Source organism: Pteropus medius, unplaced genomic scaffold (assembly GCF_902729225.1).
Source record: "Pteropus medius unplaced genomic scaffold, Ma_sr-lr_union100, whole genome shotgun sequence".
Classification (NCBI taxonomy): Eukaryota; Metazoa; Chordata; class Mammalia; order Chiroptera; family Pteropodidae; genus Pteropus; species Pteropus medius.
This window is the reverse complement of record NW_024352787.1, coordinates 477446-497152: the sequence shown is the minus strand read 5'-3', so window position 1 is coordinate 497152 and position 19707 is coordinate 477446. Positions and strand designations below refer to the sequence as shown.

The 19707-nt window shown below is 40.4% G+C and overlaps 1 protein-coding gene and 2 pseudogenes across 4 annotated transcripts in view; 1 reads left to right on the top strand and 2 right to left on the bottom strand.

Annotated features, from left to right (window-relative positions):
• The window catches only part of STK24 (serine/threonine kinase 24), a 106585-nt gene that overhangs the window by 65520 nt on the left and 21358 nt on the right, over positions 1–19707 (top strand). For all 4 annotated transcript variants that reach the window (XM_039849170.1, XM_039849171.1, XM_039849169.1 and 1 more), the window contains 3 exons: positions 13554–13610; positions 18611–18719; positions 19004–19161. In XM_039849170.1, the coding sequence (XP_039705104.1) occupies positions 13554–13610; positions 18611–18719; positions 19004–19161 (324 nt within the window). The remainder of the gene's footprint in view (positions 1–13553; positions 13611–18610; positions 18720–19003; positions 19162–19707) is intronic.
• On the bottom strand, positions 7034–7152 carry LOC120591916 (uncharacterized; annotated as a pseudogene).
• On the bottom strand, positions 10582–11154 carry LOC120591614 (60S ribosomal protein L9-like; annotated as a pseudogene).

The window sequence follows — 19707 nt, the reverse complement described above, 5'->3', positions numbered from 1 at the left end:
CACTGAGGTAAATAAACTGTCTTGTCCAGTAGTTCTTGACTTTTAGGCATTTGGGTAATGCCAAGGCAAGCGTGCTCATTTAGGCATCTGCTTCAAAATGAGAAAAATGGACTTCTAGAACCAAGCCCTTCTATTGAATCCTCCCGGGCAGTAATATGTTACCATGAGCATTACTAACTGACCGCGGTTTGTCGGTTGCTAGACAGAGCAGTTAGGCTGGCTGTTTTCTAGGTGTTTCTAATTGAGCACTGTGGGTTTTATATACTGTGACAGAGTCTCTCTCACTGAGGCAGATTCAACACAGATTAGTGTTGGTCCACGCCATGGTTGGATGAGGAGGCAAGAGGCGCATATCTGCTCACCAGCTTTGGGTCGTGAGCCCTCTGTTGCCTGACTTCGGTGAGGTCACCCCGGGATTTGCCTGTCTGATCCAAGCATAGCTTGACTATATTCAGTAGCTCAGTAACAAACTTATTACAGATCGAGAGAAGAGAAGCAGAGGGTTCAAATAGCAGAAACATTTCCTCTACTGAGGAATCAAGCATTGACACACACATTGAAAAGCTTCTTACTTTGAAAGCTGTTTATCTTTAGATGAAACTTCACGCATGACAGTAATAGTATAAATATGAACTTGCCACCCATGCATTTGAAACATAGCATTCGTTGTTTGTGAACCTACTGATTCTCTAAATTGTCTTACAATACTAAAGACACCTCTTAAAAAAATCTGCAGAACACAAGGAAGTCTTTATTCTTTCTCAGCCACACTCACTTGTCTGATCTTTTTGGGCTGAGTCTATATTCATAGAATTGATATTAAGTCCTCAATACTCACTTCTTTTTGTTTTATGGTCTTTGTGATTGTTATTTCTGACATATATTGCATAATGACCATTGTGATATTCACCTAGCAGAAAGATAATCTCATAATTAATTACTAGAAATGCTTTACTTTAGCAGAAAGTGCATCGTTAGCCTCAGCAAGATTATGGCATAGAACTTGTTCCATTTAGTGGTTCGTATTCATTGACTGTGATGTTTATAACTTTAATGAAGATAGATGTGAGGAAGGAAAGAAAAATCCTTCTCTTTACCTCCTGGGGCACTTCTTTCATGCTCTTCTCTGACATTTCCTTTCCCTCAGATTTAGATTATTTGTGAGTATATTACCCTGATAACCTTGTAAGTGTCCTTAAGTTTAAGCAGAGTGTTTTTATTCATCTTAATATCTACCAGCATTCAGCACAGAAACTTCTCATTAACAGATTTATTACCATGTTATGTCAAATTTATGTTGATGGAAGAGAGAGGAACATCTCTACCCATTGGGGGAAATTAATTACTGAAATACACATGAACACACATGCACATAGTTATAAGGCGGCCCCTTCCAGATGAGCCAGTCCCGTAACTTAACCCCCAAGATGAGCTTTTTGGGGGAATGCCCAGTGTGTTTTTCAGTTAATTAAAGGACATTAAGGCAAGAATTCTTAATCTGGGCATGATGCATTAGGACATGTGAATCTCTCAAATTCCAGGCAGACATTTTATAAATTGATGTACTTTTCAGTCAGCCAGAGTAGAGTTTGTTGGTTTCTACAAGGAAATCAGTTAAACAGTTAAATATTAAGAACAGTTAAGTTAGAAAGTATTTTTCCCACTGAATCCTTTAGAAATTGCTTAGAGTTTATAATTTTTGTTATTGTGGTTCTTGTTTAGGTTTCTGACTCTGCGTCAGAATATCTGGATTGGAGTCAGGCTGCTCTCCTTATTTCCCATTGAGCAGATATCTTCATTTGTAAAGTAGGAAAAGACTGATTACTAAGTAAAGAGGATGATTGAGAGAATCAAATGAAATACTTTAATGAAGATATTTAGTAAACTGAACTGTCATTGCATCACACTAATGTAAAATGATGGTGAGGAACCCACCTACTTGACGAGGAGGAAGACTAGAAATTCAGAGGCTGTTCTCTTCCTAAAGGAGCTTTTGACCACCCATTGTGAAAAAATGTGGCTGTCCCTATTCCTGTGGATCAGTTGGCCCTCGCTCCCCTTTTTCATTGAATGTCCTAATCCAACACCAGGTCACAGCTAAGTTGGCTCCTGGTAGTCAGAAGAAATGGGAAGTAGCCTGGAAGGACAGCAGCTTTGGCTGTGTCCTCCTTCAAGAACCCAAAGTTGACTTCTCTCACTGTCATGTAAGGCTGCCAAGTGAAGGCTGTCTGGTGGTAATGGCGTCATGGCCAATATAGAGGCAAGTTCGGGCCTCCTGAAAGCACTGCAGATCTGTCAAGCAGGCTGTGCTGAGCAGAGCAAATCCTGAGAATTGGTACGGGCAGGTGGGACTAAAGAAAATAAGGTGAAAAAAATCTTACATACACAAAGACTCTCACATCGAATATTCCTTTCCAAAAGCACCTTTTTTCTTCTCTAGAAATGACCTTCTTTGGGCCAACTTCTCTCATTAGATGACAGCTCCCTGTCCTGGGCAGCACTGCATCCCCGGCATGTAGAGATGCGCTGGTTGCCGTAGTACCTTCCCTCTTCCCAGGAGTTTTGTCCATTCCTTAGTAGGAACCTCCTCCACCTCCTCTTTCTGGACCAGTAACTTTTCCAGGTGTACGTATTATGTTGTGATGTCATGAAAAAAATCTCGTACCTCAAATAGTTGCTAGAATTCTATTCTTCAGTGTTTGCAATTATTCAAGGATAAAATCATTTGAACTTTTTGCTAAAGAATTTTTTAAATTCATTTTTTAAATTAAAATTATTGGGGTGACATTGGTTAATAAAATCAATAGGTTTCAAGTATACAATTCAATAAAACATCATATGTATATTGCATTGTGTGTTCACTACCCAAAGTTAAATTTCCTTCTATCACCAAATATTTGACCCCCTCTACCCATCTCTGGTAACCACTAATCCACTGTTCATGTCCCTGAGTCTCTTTGTTATATTTGTTTATTGCTTTCACATTTATAATCCCACATATGAGCGAAATCATATTGTTCTCAACTTTTTCTGTCTTATTTCATATTTTCTTTCTTATTCTAATATTTCCCATTAATTATACATGTATCTTTATTCCTTTTTTTGCTTTCTTTAGATTGGTTCCTTAGGTTTCTGTCCTCCCTTCCTTCCTAACTTCTGGATTTTTTTCTTTATTCATTATTTTTTGGCTTGGTAACAAAAATATATAATGCTGTAAGTTTTCCTTTGAAAAATATTTGGCTGTTTTGTATAGATTTTGGTGTATGTAATGTTTCCAGCATTATTTTTGGGTAATTAGTAGCTGATTTTTGATTATTTTCCTTCGATCTAAGGATTTGATCCAATAATTTTCACCTGATTTGTTTCAGGTTTTGTTGCACAACCTTATTTTCAGTTGATAATTGTGTATAGTGGCCTTTCTCTCATTTCATACTTGTTTCCAATGCTAGACTTTCCTTTCCTTAGAGCACCTTTGTCCTCCTTTTAGGGCCACCTGGAAGAGGGAATACTGGGGTCTTTTTTCTCTGTGCCTTTCCTCATCAGAGGTAGCTGCCCCCCATGCTTGTCCCTAATATGCTGAAAGATTCCTCTCTCCATTAGTTGATGGCTCAGGATTACTTCTGGGTGAGCAGAGAAGGCTCCAGAACCTGTTGCATTTTAGAATCTTTTTCTAGAGCATGGGCCTGCTACAACTGCCTCATAGGAATGTTGCGAGGATTGGTGGAAATAACATGATGTATGTAAGGCATCTAGCCCAGTGCCTGACATAAAAAAGTACACAGCAAATGATATTCTTCCATTTTTGCTCTAGCCAGGCAATCACAGGATTTCTGTGCTGCAGTCTGTACTTCCTGTGCTTCTGTCCTGTGATGCTCCACAGCTCTTTCTCGTTCTCTCCAAAGAATACTGTCTGATACTGGGTCTCCACCTGTTTCTTTCACTCTGGGTAGCCTCTTTAGACAATATTGACAAATGATTTTCCACAGAAATTCCACTTTTCTGTTTTTTAAATGTAAGGCCTTCTTCTCTGTTGGAGCATATTAGCGACACGCAACTACTGTGTGTGCCTGAGTTGGAGGATGGAGGGAAGGAAATGGGAGAGTCTGCATCCTTCCCACTGCAGTGCCCAGTACTGGGTGGGTTAGTTTTGATAATGATCACCTGGGGGAACTGAAGGCCAGAGGACCTTGTCACCACATGGCATTGTGTGGAAGTTTTGACCCTGGATGTTATCAAGACTCAGCATTATATGTCATCCCCATCCCTTCAGTTGTGTTGCTGAGTTAATATAGAAGTTCAGAATGCAGTTGAGAACTAGAGTAGCCAGTGGGAAGAATGACTCAGGGATTTAATGTTCTCCTGTGCTTAGAGGGCTATCTTATTAACTAAAAATCAGTTAAAGGATAGGGACTGAACTTTTACCTGGGTGGCTTGCATATGTTCTGAACACCTCTTCAGTTAAAAATTTTGCAGTATATCACTTATCAGGAAGAAAAAAACTTTTTCTCTGCCCTCTTTTTGACTACAGGGCCTGCAAATTAAAATAATAAGACAGATTAACAAGGAAAAAAATTTATAAAGTACGCATACTCATTAGATGTTTAAAGATACTTATATACTTAATTAGTGGGGAAAAGGGAGAGGAAGAACAAAATGGGTCCCTTTAGGAAAGACAAATGGGGTTTTAGAAGCACAGATAAGAGATACGAAAATTTGTGATGTTTTTCTTCATAGATATAAAGAGGTCTTTCCTTTTTCTTGAGGGCCCGAGGGGGATTTATGGTAGGTTTATGCTGTTCTTCGTTCTGAGAATAAACCCACTCTAAAGAGGGGATTTATGGCAGCCTATTTCCCAGAAATTGCTCAGATAGTCAGATTAGCCAGATAAGGGAAGTTCTGATAAGGTTCTTTCTGCATCTGTTGAATCTCAAATGTCTTCAGCTTAAAATAATCTTCATGCCAGTACTAATTTTCACTGTACCAGTTTTCATCCCTATGATGGTCCCAGCTTCTCTTTTGAACTTAAACCATATTTTCAGTTGTTTCTCAGGTGTATCTACCAGAATGTCACATCAATATTGGAAAAAATATGAAGAGCTATCTCTCCTTCCCTACCTTGTCTACCATTGTCCTCTTCCTGGCCTTCCTGTTTGTATTTGTGGAGTTACCACTTACTAGGGTTCAGAATAGCAGGACGTCTTTGATTCGGCTTCTTCGTGAACACTCACCAGTGCCACTTGTGGAATGTCTCTTAAGTCTTGCCCCAACCTTCTGCTTTGACTTACTGATTGATCTTCTTACTCTCCTTCTTTACCCATTCATTCAGTCACGTTGGTAGTTAGTTGCTGGTTATTTATTCTCCTGTCTAAAAGTTTTGTGATTTCCCCATTGCTTGTTAAATTAAGATGAAACTCCATTAACTGACATTCAAGGATGTCGTGTCTCATTCTTGATTGCTTTAGCTGAACAGGATCACTTGTTTTCTTCCTGACCATCCACTTCTCTTCTCTGCCTGTGTCTGCCAGAAACACACTCCTTGTCACCCTTGCCCCAGTCTGTCTGTCACAGTCTTTTTCAAGTTGCAGATCAAATACCACTTCTTTCCTGGAGCCACATCTAAGCCTTCTCTTCAATTCAGTTCAGATAGGCCTCTTCTGAACACCCCTGGCATTTTGTGTCTCTTTTGTGGCATCCACCACAGGCTGTCTGATCATAGTTACTTGCCCATTTTTTCTGTTATGAAAAGTTCTTGAAATTCAGAGCCTAGATATTACTCAGTCTATGCCCCCTCAATGACATCATGTGCATAGTAGGCTTCTAAATCATTTAAGAAATGCTGACATTGATGAGACAGAGGATCAGTTAAATAAATGTTTTGAAGTCAGGAACTGTGTTCTGTACTTTGAGTATACTTGGAAGGGGCTGTGATGTCAGGGAGTCACTGAGGGACTGGTCTCAGGGTCATAGAACTGGTAAGGGTTAGAGGCAGGAGTCAAACCTGGTCTTAGTATTCTGTGTTCATGCCCACATCTTAACAAAAACCTTTGGTTTTAAAACCATATTATTAGGGAAGTCTGTTACCCCAAATTGTTTTAATAAAGCCTTTCGCATTATTGATACCTCTTGAGCTCAGCCTTTTGTTACGGCTATTAAATTTGGAGGCCTCTGAATATAGTGCAGATACAAAGTGGACTTCCTTCATTTTAGAATTCCTGTTTATAAAATCTTGTTCTTTGTTAACTGCAGAGTCTACTTCTTCTGTTTACCTTGTTTTTTCTTTTCTGTCATATGCTGATGTCTTCCCCCTTCCCCTGCTGTGTAGGAAGCCTCAGCTCTCAGTCACTACTTCCAGATTCTTAGGAAGAAGTTCCAAACAATTCAGAGCAAGTTTGCCTGTAAGTGATATTATTATTGATGTTGTGTCTCCATGACTTAATTTCTGCAAGCAAAAACCACCAAATGCAAAATCAAAAGGCACATGAAGAAAATGCTATTTGCAGCTCATATTATAGGAGGCTAATTTCTCTAATATGTGAAAAGATCCTGCTTTTAAAGAAGGTCTGTAACCCAATAGCAAAATGGACAAAGGATATGAAAGAAGGTTCACAGAAAAAAAATATACATGGCTCTTCAATATTTAAAGATGTTTAACCTTACAATAAGAATAAGATAAACTCCCTGAGATACCTTTCTTTTTCCACTTAAGGATTGATGATTGTCTTCATTTTCTGCCTTAAAAAGTACCACAGATGGGATGGCTTAAACAACAGAAATTTATTTTTCCACAAATCTGACAGCTAGAGGTCTGAAATCAAGATGTTTCCCGAGGTCTCTCTCCTTGACTTGTAGATGGCTGTCTTCACATGGTCTCCCCTCTATATGTGCCAGTGTCCTAATCTCCTTTTCTTAAAAGGATACACATCAAACTGTATTAGGGTCTTACCCTAATGACTTTATTTTATTTTATTTTATTTTATTTTATTTTTCTTTACTTACTTACTTACTTTACTTACTTATTTACCTTACTTACTTACGCCTACAGCACCTGGTCTTCCTAGGTGGTCTCTCATCCAAGTACTAGCCAGGCCGGACCCTGCTTAGCTTCTGAGATCAGATGGGATTGAGTGCGTTCAGGATGGCATGGCTGTAGATAACTTCATTTTAACTTAACATCACCTCTTTAAAGACCCAATTTCCAAATACTGTCGTCACATTCTGAGGTGCTGGAAGTTAGGACTTAAACATATAAATTTGGAGTGGGGCACAACTAACCCCTAACAATGACCGGAAAAATGATTGATTACACTGTTGGCAAAGGAAAAGGGAAATGAGCATCCTCACATATTGCTGCAGATAGTAGAAATTGATAGCCTCTGAACAGTAACTTGTCATCTATTAAAATTCAAGTGTAGTCCTTTGACCTAGCAAGATTTGGGAATTTCAGGAATTCCCCAAATGAGAGATTCTTGGCACCTGGCACATGATAGCAAAAGAATGGAAAAGAACTTAATGTCAGAGACATGGGCTAGTTATAGTTAAAAAAAGAGGAAGTCCTTTATGGACAGGTGTAGAACGTTCTAAGGAAAAGCAGGGTATAGAACGGTGTAGGGAATGTTACCATTTGGATAATAGAGGAGAAAGAGTTTATAGTTATTTGCATAAAATATTTCTCTAAGGTCCTGTAAGATGTAATGGGTGGTAGTGTGGAGGCTGGACGGGGTGAGATGGGCAGCGGTGAGAGAGAAACTTCTCACTGCATACATTTTGATACCTTTTACATTTTGAATCCTGAATTTATTAAACTATTTTCTATCTTTTATTTGAGAAAATTGTATCACACGATCATGATATATATTGTTTGAGGTCATCTCCTAAAAATGGAATTATTCTGATTAAGATTATTCTTATTTTAGGAACTCTGACATTTCTTAGAGTGCCTCACAAGCCACCATTTGGAAGGTTTTTTGAGGACAGTTCTACATCTGGGCAGTGACAACGCTTGGTCATTTGGTCACAGAGAATAGGCCAAGAGCATCCTTAGGCCTGACCATTCTTGTCAAGACACTCTTGCCTGAAGGCTTGTAGGGCAGTGATTATTTTTTCATTCTGGTGTAGAATATATATGAATCATTGTTCCAGATTTTATTTTGCTCAGAAACTCCCATGCAGAGAAATACTATTTGGTCTTGTTAAATTGAGTTCTTTCGGTTTTACCAGGTTATTTTAAGGCGTTTATGGGTGATGATGTTGATAAAGCTAATAGCATTTTACATGTGTTTAGTACCTTGAACTTTGCAAAGTGCTTTCATGTTCATTATTTTATTGTCAATTGAACTGTGAGGTTTAGAAAGATTACCATCTTTTCATAGATGAGGAATCCTAAGCTTAGGTGTCTCTTGGTGACTTACTGATAGTGTTCTAGGTGGAGGTTTCATGTTATATGCAAAACTGACTAGGCTAAGAATAAGGAAGGAATTATTTGTTTGTGTTTCTGGTGTAGCAACACTTCAGGCTTATCAACATTGGTCATGTATTTTCATTGATTTTCAGTTGAGGTGATTTTGACCGCCAGAGGACTTGGGCAGTGTCTGGAGAAATTTTTGGTCGTCAGAACTGGGGATGTGTTACTGGCATCTAGTGGGTAGAGTGCCAGGGATGCTGCTAAACACTAGTGCACAAGACAGCACCCACAACAAAGTATTACCCAGCCCCAAAAGCCGATAATGCCTAGATGAGGAATCTTGATGTAGCTGCACGGCTATTCTTGAATGGAGGATAGGATGGTCCTCTGAGGCTGGAGGAAGAATGAAGGCAGACATTTGGACCTGGAGAATGGATTCGGGAGATGGATACCTTGAATGGAGTATCCTCAGAGGAGTTGCCCTGTGAGCTGTGACTTGCATGAGGCAGGGCGGGCAGGGCGTCTCCTGGCAGAAGGAGCAGCTGTGCACTGTCTGTAGGAGTTAGACCCTGGTGCATTCCAAGGGCATGCAGCAGAGCAGGTGGAAATGAAACGAGATAGATAGGTACATGCTTGTGAAGGGCTATAGTGCCTCAAGCCAGAGTTTGGACGTCATTATAGAATTTAGTAGAAGCTCTCAGATATTTAAAAACTGGTGGGGTTTTTTTCTTGGTTTTGTTTTTTAGAGAAAGGATATTGACTCAGTCTCTGTAATGTTTGATGGACATGTTTATGGCAACTCGTCCAAGCTCATTGTACCCCCTCTACTTCCAGGCTCCCTGTCAGGAGATGGAACCTGGAGGTAGAGGGGGTACACCAAGTCCCGTTACTTCTGCCTCCCAAGCCTCTTCAGATGACACTACAGGCACCTCTGCTCTCACCTCTCCCCAGACCATGCAGGAGGCTTTACTCTTTCCACACACATTGAGCATTTATTCCAAAACCAGTATCTACTCTGAAACCGTTCAGGGACTTTTAGGGAAAAAGTCTGACATGTTTAATCCTGGCTACTATAATATTGGCCTTGTTTTGTTGCTTTACTTTAGGTCACTTTTCACCCGGCCCCCTCTTTGTGTCCTCCCTCCATTAGGTCTTTGATGCTGCTGCTTCCCTGCCTTGCAGCTTCACTCCTGCCATTCTGGTTGCTGACCTCTACTTTCTCGCTTGTCTCCTCCCTCACTTCTCCTCTGACCGCAGTGCAAACTCATCATTTGGGTTCATCTTAAAGGACACTTGGTTCTAACTCTGCGATCTGGCAAGTCTCTGCTGTACTCTTTCATGGCACCCACTTGTGACAGTTATAATTATCAAACAATTGTTGGAGATCTGTCTTCAGCCTTAGAAGATAAGCTCCCTGTGGGAAAGGCAGCTGCTCACCCTGCTTAATGCTGCTTCCCTGTGCTGGCCCTTGGGAAAGGCCGCCTAGTGGCACCTCAGCCTGCAGCAAGTGGGGACTGGCTGCAGAGAGCTAGGAGCCTCACATCTGGAGGGGTGGACTCTCCTTGGCCAGATCGAACAACACAGTGAGGTTGGAAAGCAAATTCAGCCAAAAGGTGGTGGCCAGTGGAACCTTTCCTGATGCAATTTATTCCATTCTCTGATTAGTGCATTAGTGGTACCGGTGGAATTGGGGACAAAAACACAGTCATAGGACCTACCCCAGGTACTAAAAAACAGTGGCCAGAATAAAGGGCCTAATGCTGTTTTTCTTAGTGCCCTTGAATCTGGTGTCCATCGGCTCATGTTTGCGTAGCGTTCATACCCCAGCATGTTTGGTACCAGGAATCAGGATGGAAGTAGCTGGTCTTTTTACTCAGTCTTCCTCTCCAGGAAGATGACGTTTTCACAATGAAAGGGTGGGATTTTAGCCTTTCATCTGGGGAGCACCTAGTTCCTTAGTTGTTTTGCTGTTACTTTACTGCTTCCTAAGATATTGGGACAACACCTGAAAATGCATCACTTTGTCCCCTGCTATGGCTCCCTGAAAGGGAAAAGTAGTACTTCTCCTTACCCTCATACCCAAATCAATATAAAACTTTTATTGCATCATTAAAATATCATAAATAAGTCTGAGGAATCATCTGACTTCTTGGTGTTTTTGTAGCTGGACAACTTATACCTTATTCATCAGCCTGCTGAACTGTTCCTTTTTCAGAAACATAGATACCATCCAAAAGTTTTCTGATATCTTTGTTTTTAACTGTTGTGGCTTGTTGAATCAAAATAAATGAATTGGATATAAGTTCAGTGTCATTTCCTTTAAGAATTAACTCATCTTTCTTGGCTTGAGATACTGAACAAGCAACACCTGACCTCATCTGAACCCTGTGGATATATTTTTCACCCAAGAAATTTTGAATTTCAGCAAGAGAACCATTCTCTTGAATAACGACATTGATGGGGAAGTGAGCATATACTGGCCTCATCCTGTAACGGAAACCAGTGTAACACCCTTGATCATGTTCTCTTCGTGACTGCAGATGGTGCCTACAGTAGTCAGTTCTGTTTGCCCACTGTTCGGCAATCCAGAGCCTCTTCTTTTTCTTTCCAAGAAGATTGAGTTCTACATTGATGTGATTAAAATCCCTCCACAGAGTGGCTCTGGGGCCCTTCACAGTAACTATGTGTCCCTTCAGAGTGATATCCACATTTTCTGTAACGTCAGCAGTCTGATTGCTGAGAATGGTTTTCATCCTCGTGGTAGATACAGCAAAGGGAGCAAAAGTAGTATTTTAAAAAGGTTATTTTGTTTCTTTGGTAGTTAGCCCAGTAGGTATTTAGGAGTGTGGAGCTTTGGAATGGCAGATGAGGTGTGGTCACTTGTGTCTTGCTGTTCCAGGAAGCAGTGTGGTGACACGCTTATCTCCAGAGTCAGCCAAGATTGTTTTCCAGCGTGTCTTACTGCACAGCTCCCTGCAGATGGAGGAGTGAGGCGAGGAGAGATTACCTACCTGTCGAAGGAGCGCTTATCTTGCTCTAACAAATTTGTTCTCAGTGCTCGTAAAATAATAAAAGGGTTGGGAGCTGGGTCAAATAGTGCCATAAAAAGGGGAATAGGAGTAGAAATCTGAAGTTCAAGTTCTCTTACAGAAAAACAGTTTAAATTTCTCGTGTCATTGAAAGTGAAATTAGTCGTTCCCTGGAATAGTTTATTTCTAGCAATCTGACAAGGTGCTTTCAGAATGTCTGGAAGGAGTAACACAAATGTTCTCCAGGAGCAAAGTGTATATGTGAAATGAGAGGAAGGTTGTAGAATGCTCTTTCTGATAGGAAGTTCTCTTTAAATCAGAACCAGGAGGTGATTGAGTCTGTTCAAGGCAGGTACCCGTGACTGGATGGTTATTAAGTGTGTGAAATCTTTGTAACTGTAGGATGGATCCCAACACATGATTTAAGGCTTCTGTGCCTTTTCCAATCTAGAATGAAATTGTCTTCATCATATTAGTAGTTAAGGGCATTTAAAAGCCTGAGAAAATATTCCGTATATAGTCAAACTTGGACTGTTAGTATATAGAATTGACTTCCTACGTCAGAATTTATTTTATATTTTAAAAGTAATTCATTTTATGCAGTGCATGCATCAGTGCCTCCCTGAAGCGATGCACAGTCAATATAATTTACCCTTTCTTGACTACGGAGCACCATAATTAACCTTTTCTGAACTTGAGCGTGCCGGGCACTGTCCCATGGCATTCAATTTGCTGTTGGTGGGAAACATAGACAAGTAAGTCTTGACATGAAAATCAGACCAATAGGTGCTAAAGCAAAAGTTTGCACCATGTGTGCAGTAGGTGAAGGTTTGTTTGATGGAGGAAACTGCTGAGGTGAAAAGCCCTGAGAAACTGACCCTTTCCCAAGAGCTAGCTCAGCCAGTCGTTATTGCTAGAATCATGGAGAGTGGGTGGGCGCCTGGCAGAGGGGCCTTCCTTGGGGTGTTCTGAAGAGTGAGAGCTCAGTTCCATCCTGAAGGTACCAAAGAGCATTGGACAGATTCTGTTTTTCTATTCTCTTGACGCAGATGAAGGTTACCGTAAAGTATGGCGTTAGCAGTGAAGCTTGCTGCTGTGAGCGCACCTATGAGCATAGCTTCCTGGGAGCGGAGTGGAGCAGAGCAGAGCACCACTGGCGCTGTGATGGGTTAGCCACCACCAGTATTATTGATGGGTTATTTGCCACTGGCACTGTCATTCTGGTGCTTGGCTAAGCACTCAGCTTAGAGGGGAAATAACTTCCCAGGGCCCTTCAGGTTATAAGGAAGGGTCAGGATCCAAACCGTGTGTACTCCTGACCATCACACAGACACTCCCTCTTGGAGAGCGCTGCAGATATTTGCTTCCTTGCTTGCTTGTTTGTGTTTGAGAAGAGAACTCTGGAAGTCATGGAGGTTGAGTGGCTTAATGAGAGACAAAAGGAAAAGACAGAATCACGAAAGGTACCTCACCAGGCTGGTGAGGTGGGGGCTAAGAGGACCCAGACACAAAGTTTAGTTAAGCAGGGGCCTACTTTCTTGGAAAGCTCCCCGAAGAGTACGGTAGCCTTTGGGGGTGTCTGAAAGTGGCTGCCTTTCTACGAAACTCATGTCAGCTGGCCATCCCACCTTATTGCCTTTCCCTCTGCTCACAGTTCTTGCGTCTTAGAGCTGCAGTCCACAGGAAGGGAGTTCCTGTGCTCAGGGTAGTTCCTGGCTGACACCCAGGGTTATAATTGTGTGACTGCTGCTGGCTTTGACTGGCTTTGGGGACTGAGTCTCAGAAGTGGTGCCTGTGCATCACTGACTGAAGTTGTTTAAGAATGGACCCCCCGCCCCTTAGTTCCCTGGTCCTGCCTTCAGAGATTCTGGTTCAGTAGGTCTGAATACACTGCCTGGAAAGAGTATGACGCAGGGGCCCTGGCTAGACTGTGAAAGCCCCGCCTCTGACATAGGACAGGTTTTCCTGCATAGGACTCACTTGGACACACATTTTCAGTTACATATATGTATTTATAAAGTTTTCTAGTTTCAAAACAATGAAAAAATACCCTTAAGTTATTTAAATTTTTTTTCTGGTTTTGTTTGCTTTTACAGTAATTTTCCCCTTTTTTATTTTTGTAGGATACTAAATTGTGGATAATAATGGAATATCTTGGTGGAGGCTCTGCACTCGATCTAGTAAGTATTATGTCAGATGCTTAATACACATTAAAGCTCTTCTCAGTAAATGTTGATTTTAAAGAAAATTCTGTGTTTATTAATTTCTGTTTCACTCTTTTAAGTTCCATGAAAAATGAATCAAACTATATCTTATAATATGTATTTCTGTTTCTCATATATTACTGGGAATTATAGGTCTTCTTTTGAAACCAGTTTTGTTGTTTCTTGGGAAAAAAATGAGTTCATTCATAAAAGCCAAGAGGGATTTTTACCTGTCGTTATCGTTCCTAAGAACAGTTTGTTAGTCTTCCAAAACTGGTTTTAACTTTTGTAGAGCTGATGCCCCATCATTGTTTCAAGTTTCAGATGTAACTTAGCTTCCAAAATATGCAGGTAATATTTTAATCTATAATTAAAATTTTTAAAAATTAAAATTTGTTTTCGGGAGTAAGTTACAGGCAGGGTGTGATGATTGCAGTACCATGTCACATATCAGAGCAGTGGTCCCGCCATGCAGTGTGTTTAGGGTGGAACTGGACTGGCACCAATGGCTGTGTCATCAACCTGGCCACAGCCTACTTTGCCATTAGTGTGTGCCACTACCTTCCACACAAGATAATGGTAACTAGATATAGAATGACCTCGAAGTCACAGTCTGCCACTTGCTTCTTGTGGTAAAACATGGTTATCTCTTGGCCTTTGAGAAGATGCTCAAACAACCAGTGAACCATAAGCATTGCTCAAGTTGTCTTTAAAGCACAGTATATACAATGCAAGTTCTTAAAGGAACTCACACAGTTAAGTGCTCAGTAGCTTGTCCCCACAGTGGTCATGCAAGTGAACTTAATATAATCAGCTTTCTTTCTCTACCCATCATGTAAAAGCTGGGCTTTTGGGGTGAGTGATGATTTCCAAGACAGGACTAACCCATCATTTTAGCATTAGAGGGTGGATCCTGCCTGATAGGAAGTTGTCAGGATGATGGGTCTGTAGTTTTTACTGCTCTGAGAACTGAAAGAAACTGGTGTTTTTTAATTGTTACAATCGACATAGATTTTATTCATCAAGAAATACCTTTCGATTACAGATTTCTTTCTCATAGCAGTAGTAGCAGTTGGTAGTTTTTTGGGAAGGTAACCCTGAAAAACTACATGTTTCTCTAAAAGACTTATGTACCTAATTAAAAAAAAAGTCATATAATGTTATAAACCATAATAGTAACTGGTCAAAATGATGTTCAGAGGAAATTTCAAGGAAAAAATAATATGGTATAAACGATTATATTAAAATGAGAAAGGCAACAAAATAGCCAAAATTTTGACATGCATGGCTTCTTTTCCATAATATACACATTGCACAAAGAACTCTTCATTTTTTAAAATTCTTTTGGGAAATAATATAAGAATGTAGAAAATTATCTCATTTTGTGTAATTAGATTTCCTATTAAGTGAATTTCATTTATGGCATATATAAAGTTATTTGTGGGGACTCTTCCAACATTGAGTCCTTCAGAGAAGCAATTCTAGTCTCTAAATGCTTTAATTTATTCATTTTAATGCCACAGTAATTTAATTTACTTACTGATAACTTTCTGTGGAGCTTTGAATTGAATTCTGTGAAATTTTAGACATTACAGTTGAAGGAAGTATAGAACTCTCCACTTAAAAAAAAAATTTCATATGGTATGAGAGTCCCAGCAAACTGCCATCCACCTTACACATCAATAGCCCTGGTGACAAGAACTGGACATCCCTTTTTGGATGTCCCTAACCATCTCATTTTAATCAAGATGAAGAAATAGACACTCAGAGGGTAGGTGTCCCAGCTAGCAAATAGAGCTGGACTTTGGATCTCATTGTGACCAGGTACAAGGCCGAGGCCTTCCCTGAGCTTAGGCTGTCCTTCTCCTCCCTCTGACGTCGTATTGTCTTTCTCTGCCTCTTAACCCCTTTCTGTTGGCCTGCCCCCAATCCTCAAAGAAGAGGACACACTCTAATAATGGGATAAAACAATTGTTTTTTGCATATTGAAAACATTACTATTTTGAGAGGGTCTATTATAAGTTCATAACAGATTTTAAAAACCAGAATATTGTCACATTAAAAATTCGATACCACATAGAGATATTTGACAAATTTAAAAATGTATCTGTAATGTGTTTTTTTCAAAATGAGATGGCATATTCATTGTTTAGGTGAAACTGCTATTGTAGTGGGTCCAGACTGTCTCATACAAGATAGAAATTTATTTCTCTCCCACATGTGGGGTCATTGGGCTATAGTCCACATGGTTATCAGTGCCCTGCACTGGTGGGTGGCTCTACCATCTGTAACCCATGGCTTCCCATGGTCTTCAGTCATTTTCTTCTCTGGCTGCCAGTGTTTCAAGGCCAAGACCATGTGAGGGGCATGTGTCTGTCACTTCTGCTTGTATTCCAGTGGTGAGAACTTAGTCATGTGGACAAACTTACTGCTGTAGAGGTTGGCATATGTGGCCTCTTGTTGGGTGACAGCTATGTGCAGAGGAAAGAGAGAACAGACTTGGGGGGAGGGAATTAGAAGTCACCCAGAGATGAGATACAGCCTAATTTTTTTTCCTAGGAGTCTTTCCTTTATAAAGATTATTTGGAGATTCCACAGCTCTATGAATGATAGAGACTGCCACACTTACAGAGCTTAGAAATGGTAATGGTGGAGAATGCTAATATATGACTTTCGAGAATTTGACTCAGCCTTGTCTTATCCACTAATAGGATCTGTGTCGTGTAGACAGCAACTGAAAACCTTTTATCGTGAGTTTTAACACAAAGAAGGACCCCCCTCCGGCCCCTACCCTGAGTAAATAGAGTACCTCCCCCTGCCCCCACCCTCATGGCAAACAAATCATTGGTGGGCAGTGTTTAGGTCAGATTTAAAAGGACATAACCATACATATATTAAACAGAGAGAGAGAGAGATCTCTCAGTTATCCAGGGGTAGATTTTTCAATTAGTTTTTCTCAGGTCTTTTTCTTATCTTCCCTTGCTAATGACACCAGACTGTTGTTCTGTTTCTTTCCAGAGACTTGATAATGGAAGGGTGGAGGTGGTTAAGCCCCTCTAGCAAAAGTTAATGATTATCTGCTTGAGTAAAAACGTGCTGGAGGAGGAAATGGAACTTGTACCCAGTGATACGATTTTGAACAACTGGATTATCCTTCTGGTTCTGGTGTTCTGAATAAGAGCAAATACGCCAGCATCGCTGCCCTCTTTTTTCCCCATGTTATGAGCAAAGTGTCTTTTCTTCATTTTGAGTATTAAAATGTCTCTTGCTATGAACACTGAAAAATAGATGTGGAGAAGGCAGGCAGGCAGGCAGTATTTCCAGATTGTGCTCTTTGGAACAGTAGTTTTAATGTATGTTTCTTAAAAAATAAGACTCTTGGTCAGATAACTGGAAAAAATTTGGTTTTGTGGAATAAAACATGAGACGTCTTTTCTCGTTTGAGCTAATTTTTGGATAGTATTTAATTAGAATTTGAGATACTTCCTGGCAGGCTAGTTGACCAATGCAGTGTGACCTTCTCTAAGCATATAATACACAGTAAAACCTAAGCAGCACATTCTCTCATTCATGTGTTCTGAAGGCGAGAAAGCTGAGTAGCTGCTTCATCATAGGTGTGCTCTGCTGCCGGAGAAGCTGGAGTCTCATTGAGGCCAACATGTTAGGAGAGCTTTGAGAACGAGACACCTTCCCCTCTTCCCCATACTTTGTGGATTTTCGTGTAGGCCAAGTTGGGCCAGTGAGCAGAGAGCACAGCCTGCTAGATGAACCAGAAGCAGTGTCAGGCATGAGTAAAGCTGCAGTGAAGCGAGAATGGGGTGTCTTGGTTGTTTCTGCCTTGGGCCCCATAAATGACTGTTCTGTCACCATTATCCCAGCGAAGGCCCTGAGTCACACAGTAGGACTGGCTGAGAAAGTGTACAAGCATCAGTCAGAACTCTACCTTACAAGGAGTGTGTGTTAGTTTTTATTCCCTTTGGTTTAAAAGCACATCTATCTTTTTAAAACATACTTAGTGAACGTCATAGGGTTGTGTCTTCTGTTGACTAAAATGTATGAATTTGGGTTATGATGGCATTCATTGTCAAATCTGAAAATATACCAAAGATCGTTATTCAGATGAAGAATTAATCTAAATTATTAGAATTCTGCCCCTCTCATGGTTCTGTTATTAGTTCTTTAGGGAGTGTTCAGTGGTTTTGCTGTAATTTGTCTGATTAGTTGTGATTGAATTCTCTGCTCTACAGATGATGGTGGTCTTATCCAGTTTGAACCGAGATCTAGAACTTGTCTTATTTTTTCCCTTTTATAAAAGGAATATGTACACTTGACATTTCTTCCTTATGTCTTTCAACAATTATGAATATTGAGTCAATGTTAATTCCTTTGAGTTTCTCAGAATAAAACTTTTCAGAGGCCATTGTTACCTCATTTGGGATCACATATAATAAAAAATCCCAAATCATTAGAGAGTAAGTTCTTTCAGCTCTCTTTGCCCAAGTTTTAAAATTTAGATTTAAATTCTGGTGCAGTGGTAGCCTCAGAAAGCAGTGGGCTCCCAGGCTTTCTCTTTTGGGCCACTTGTGTTTTGATAACCATTACGTATTTTAGGACAGAGCCAAGCTACTTTATACTCTAGTCTCCCTAGCAAGTACTGTAAGTTTCTGGGCTCTTGCTTTCTGGGCTAAAATCCCTCACAGCTCAACTTGCAGGCACAGTGGGGCTTAACACAAACTTTCTCACTGGCCTATTTTGATTCTTAGCTTTGCTTTATTCAGCAAAGTCATTTTCTCTGGTTTTTTGTTGCTCTTTTTAGGGCCCTTTATTTTATAAAATTGTTTGGACAATATATTTTGGAGTAAAGAAGTTTTTAGATTTTAGTTATTCTTGTGCATTTAACATAGATATTGACTGTTTTATCATCTCAAACTTCTTATAATCATTTAAGTAACGTTAATACCTTTTTTTTTTGTTAGTTAGAACCTGGCCCTTTAGATGAAACGCAGATTGCTACTATATTAAGAGAAATACTGAAAGGACTTGATTATTTGCATTCGGAGAAGAAAATTCATAGAGATATTAAAGGTAAGACAACATCTTATTTATATTTTTTTGAATTACCTAAGGTGGCAGGTAGGAACATACTGTTGAGTTAAACTGTGCTTCTCAAGGGAAGTTGTCTTGTGCGTATCTATGGAGTACCTTCAACATTTCTGGGGATGGGTTGGCTTTGAAGAGCGTCTAACCCAAAAACTTGTTCTCGTTGAGCACATTATCTCGCTGGGGAGAGAGTGCACATGTTCCCAAATGATAATGGACAGAACAGTACAGCAGATGATATCGGAAGGCATCTTGGTTTTATTTTGCAGCTGCCAATGTTTTGCTGTCTGAACATGGAGAGGTGAAGCTGGCTGATTTTGGAGTGGCAGGCCAGCTGACAGATACGCAGATAAAAAGAAATACCTTCGTGGGCACCCCTTTCTGGATGGCACCTGAAGTCATTAAACAGTCAGCCTATGACTCAAAGGTAAGGGCCAGTCCTTCAAGTTCATTGAGTCTGGAGAGTTCTCTCTTTTTAACTTTTACATTATTGCTTTTCCAGTTGAAGCGAGGGCTGGTACCTTGAAGTAGGTCATAAAGGTAGTTCTCAGACTGTGGTTAAAAACAGGTCTCTGTCTTCTGCTTCATCATTTAATGCCCTTAATCCAGTTGCAGTTAGTGAGGTTTTTTGTTTTAGGCTAAACAGTGTCTGCTTGGTGGTGGTGAACACTGAGAAGGAGCATGTGTGAAGGTGGTGGCCAGGGTCACCCTGTTGAGAAGTCTAGGTAGAGGCCTCCAGCAGGGTGGGGATGTGGGCCCACAGAGAGGGCTGGGAGGTTGTCTCTACAGGTGGTGGTTGAGACTTGAGTGGTGTGGATGAGGGGAGGCGGCCTTGGACAGGACTCTGAACTATATTTAAGGGACAAGTACAGAAAGAGGGTCCCACAAGAGAAATGGAGAGCTCACAAAAATAAAAGATCAGAATCTGGAAAGAATAATGCTTTTAGCGAGCGATTGCTGCAGATTCTTCCTG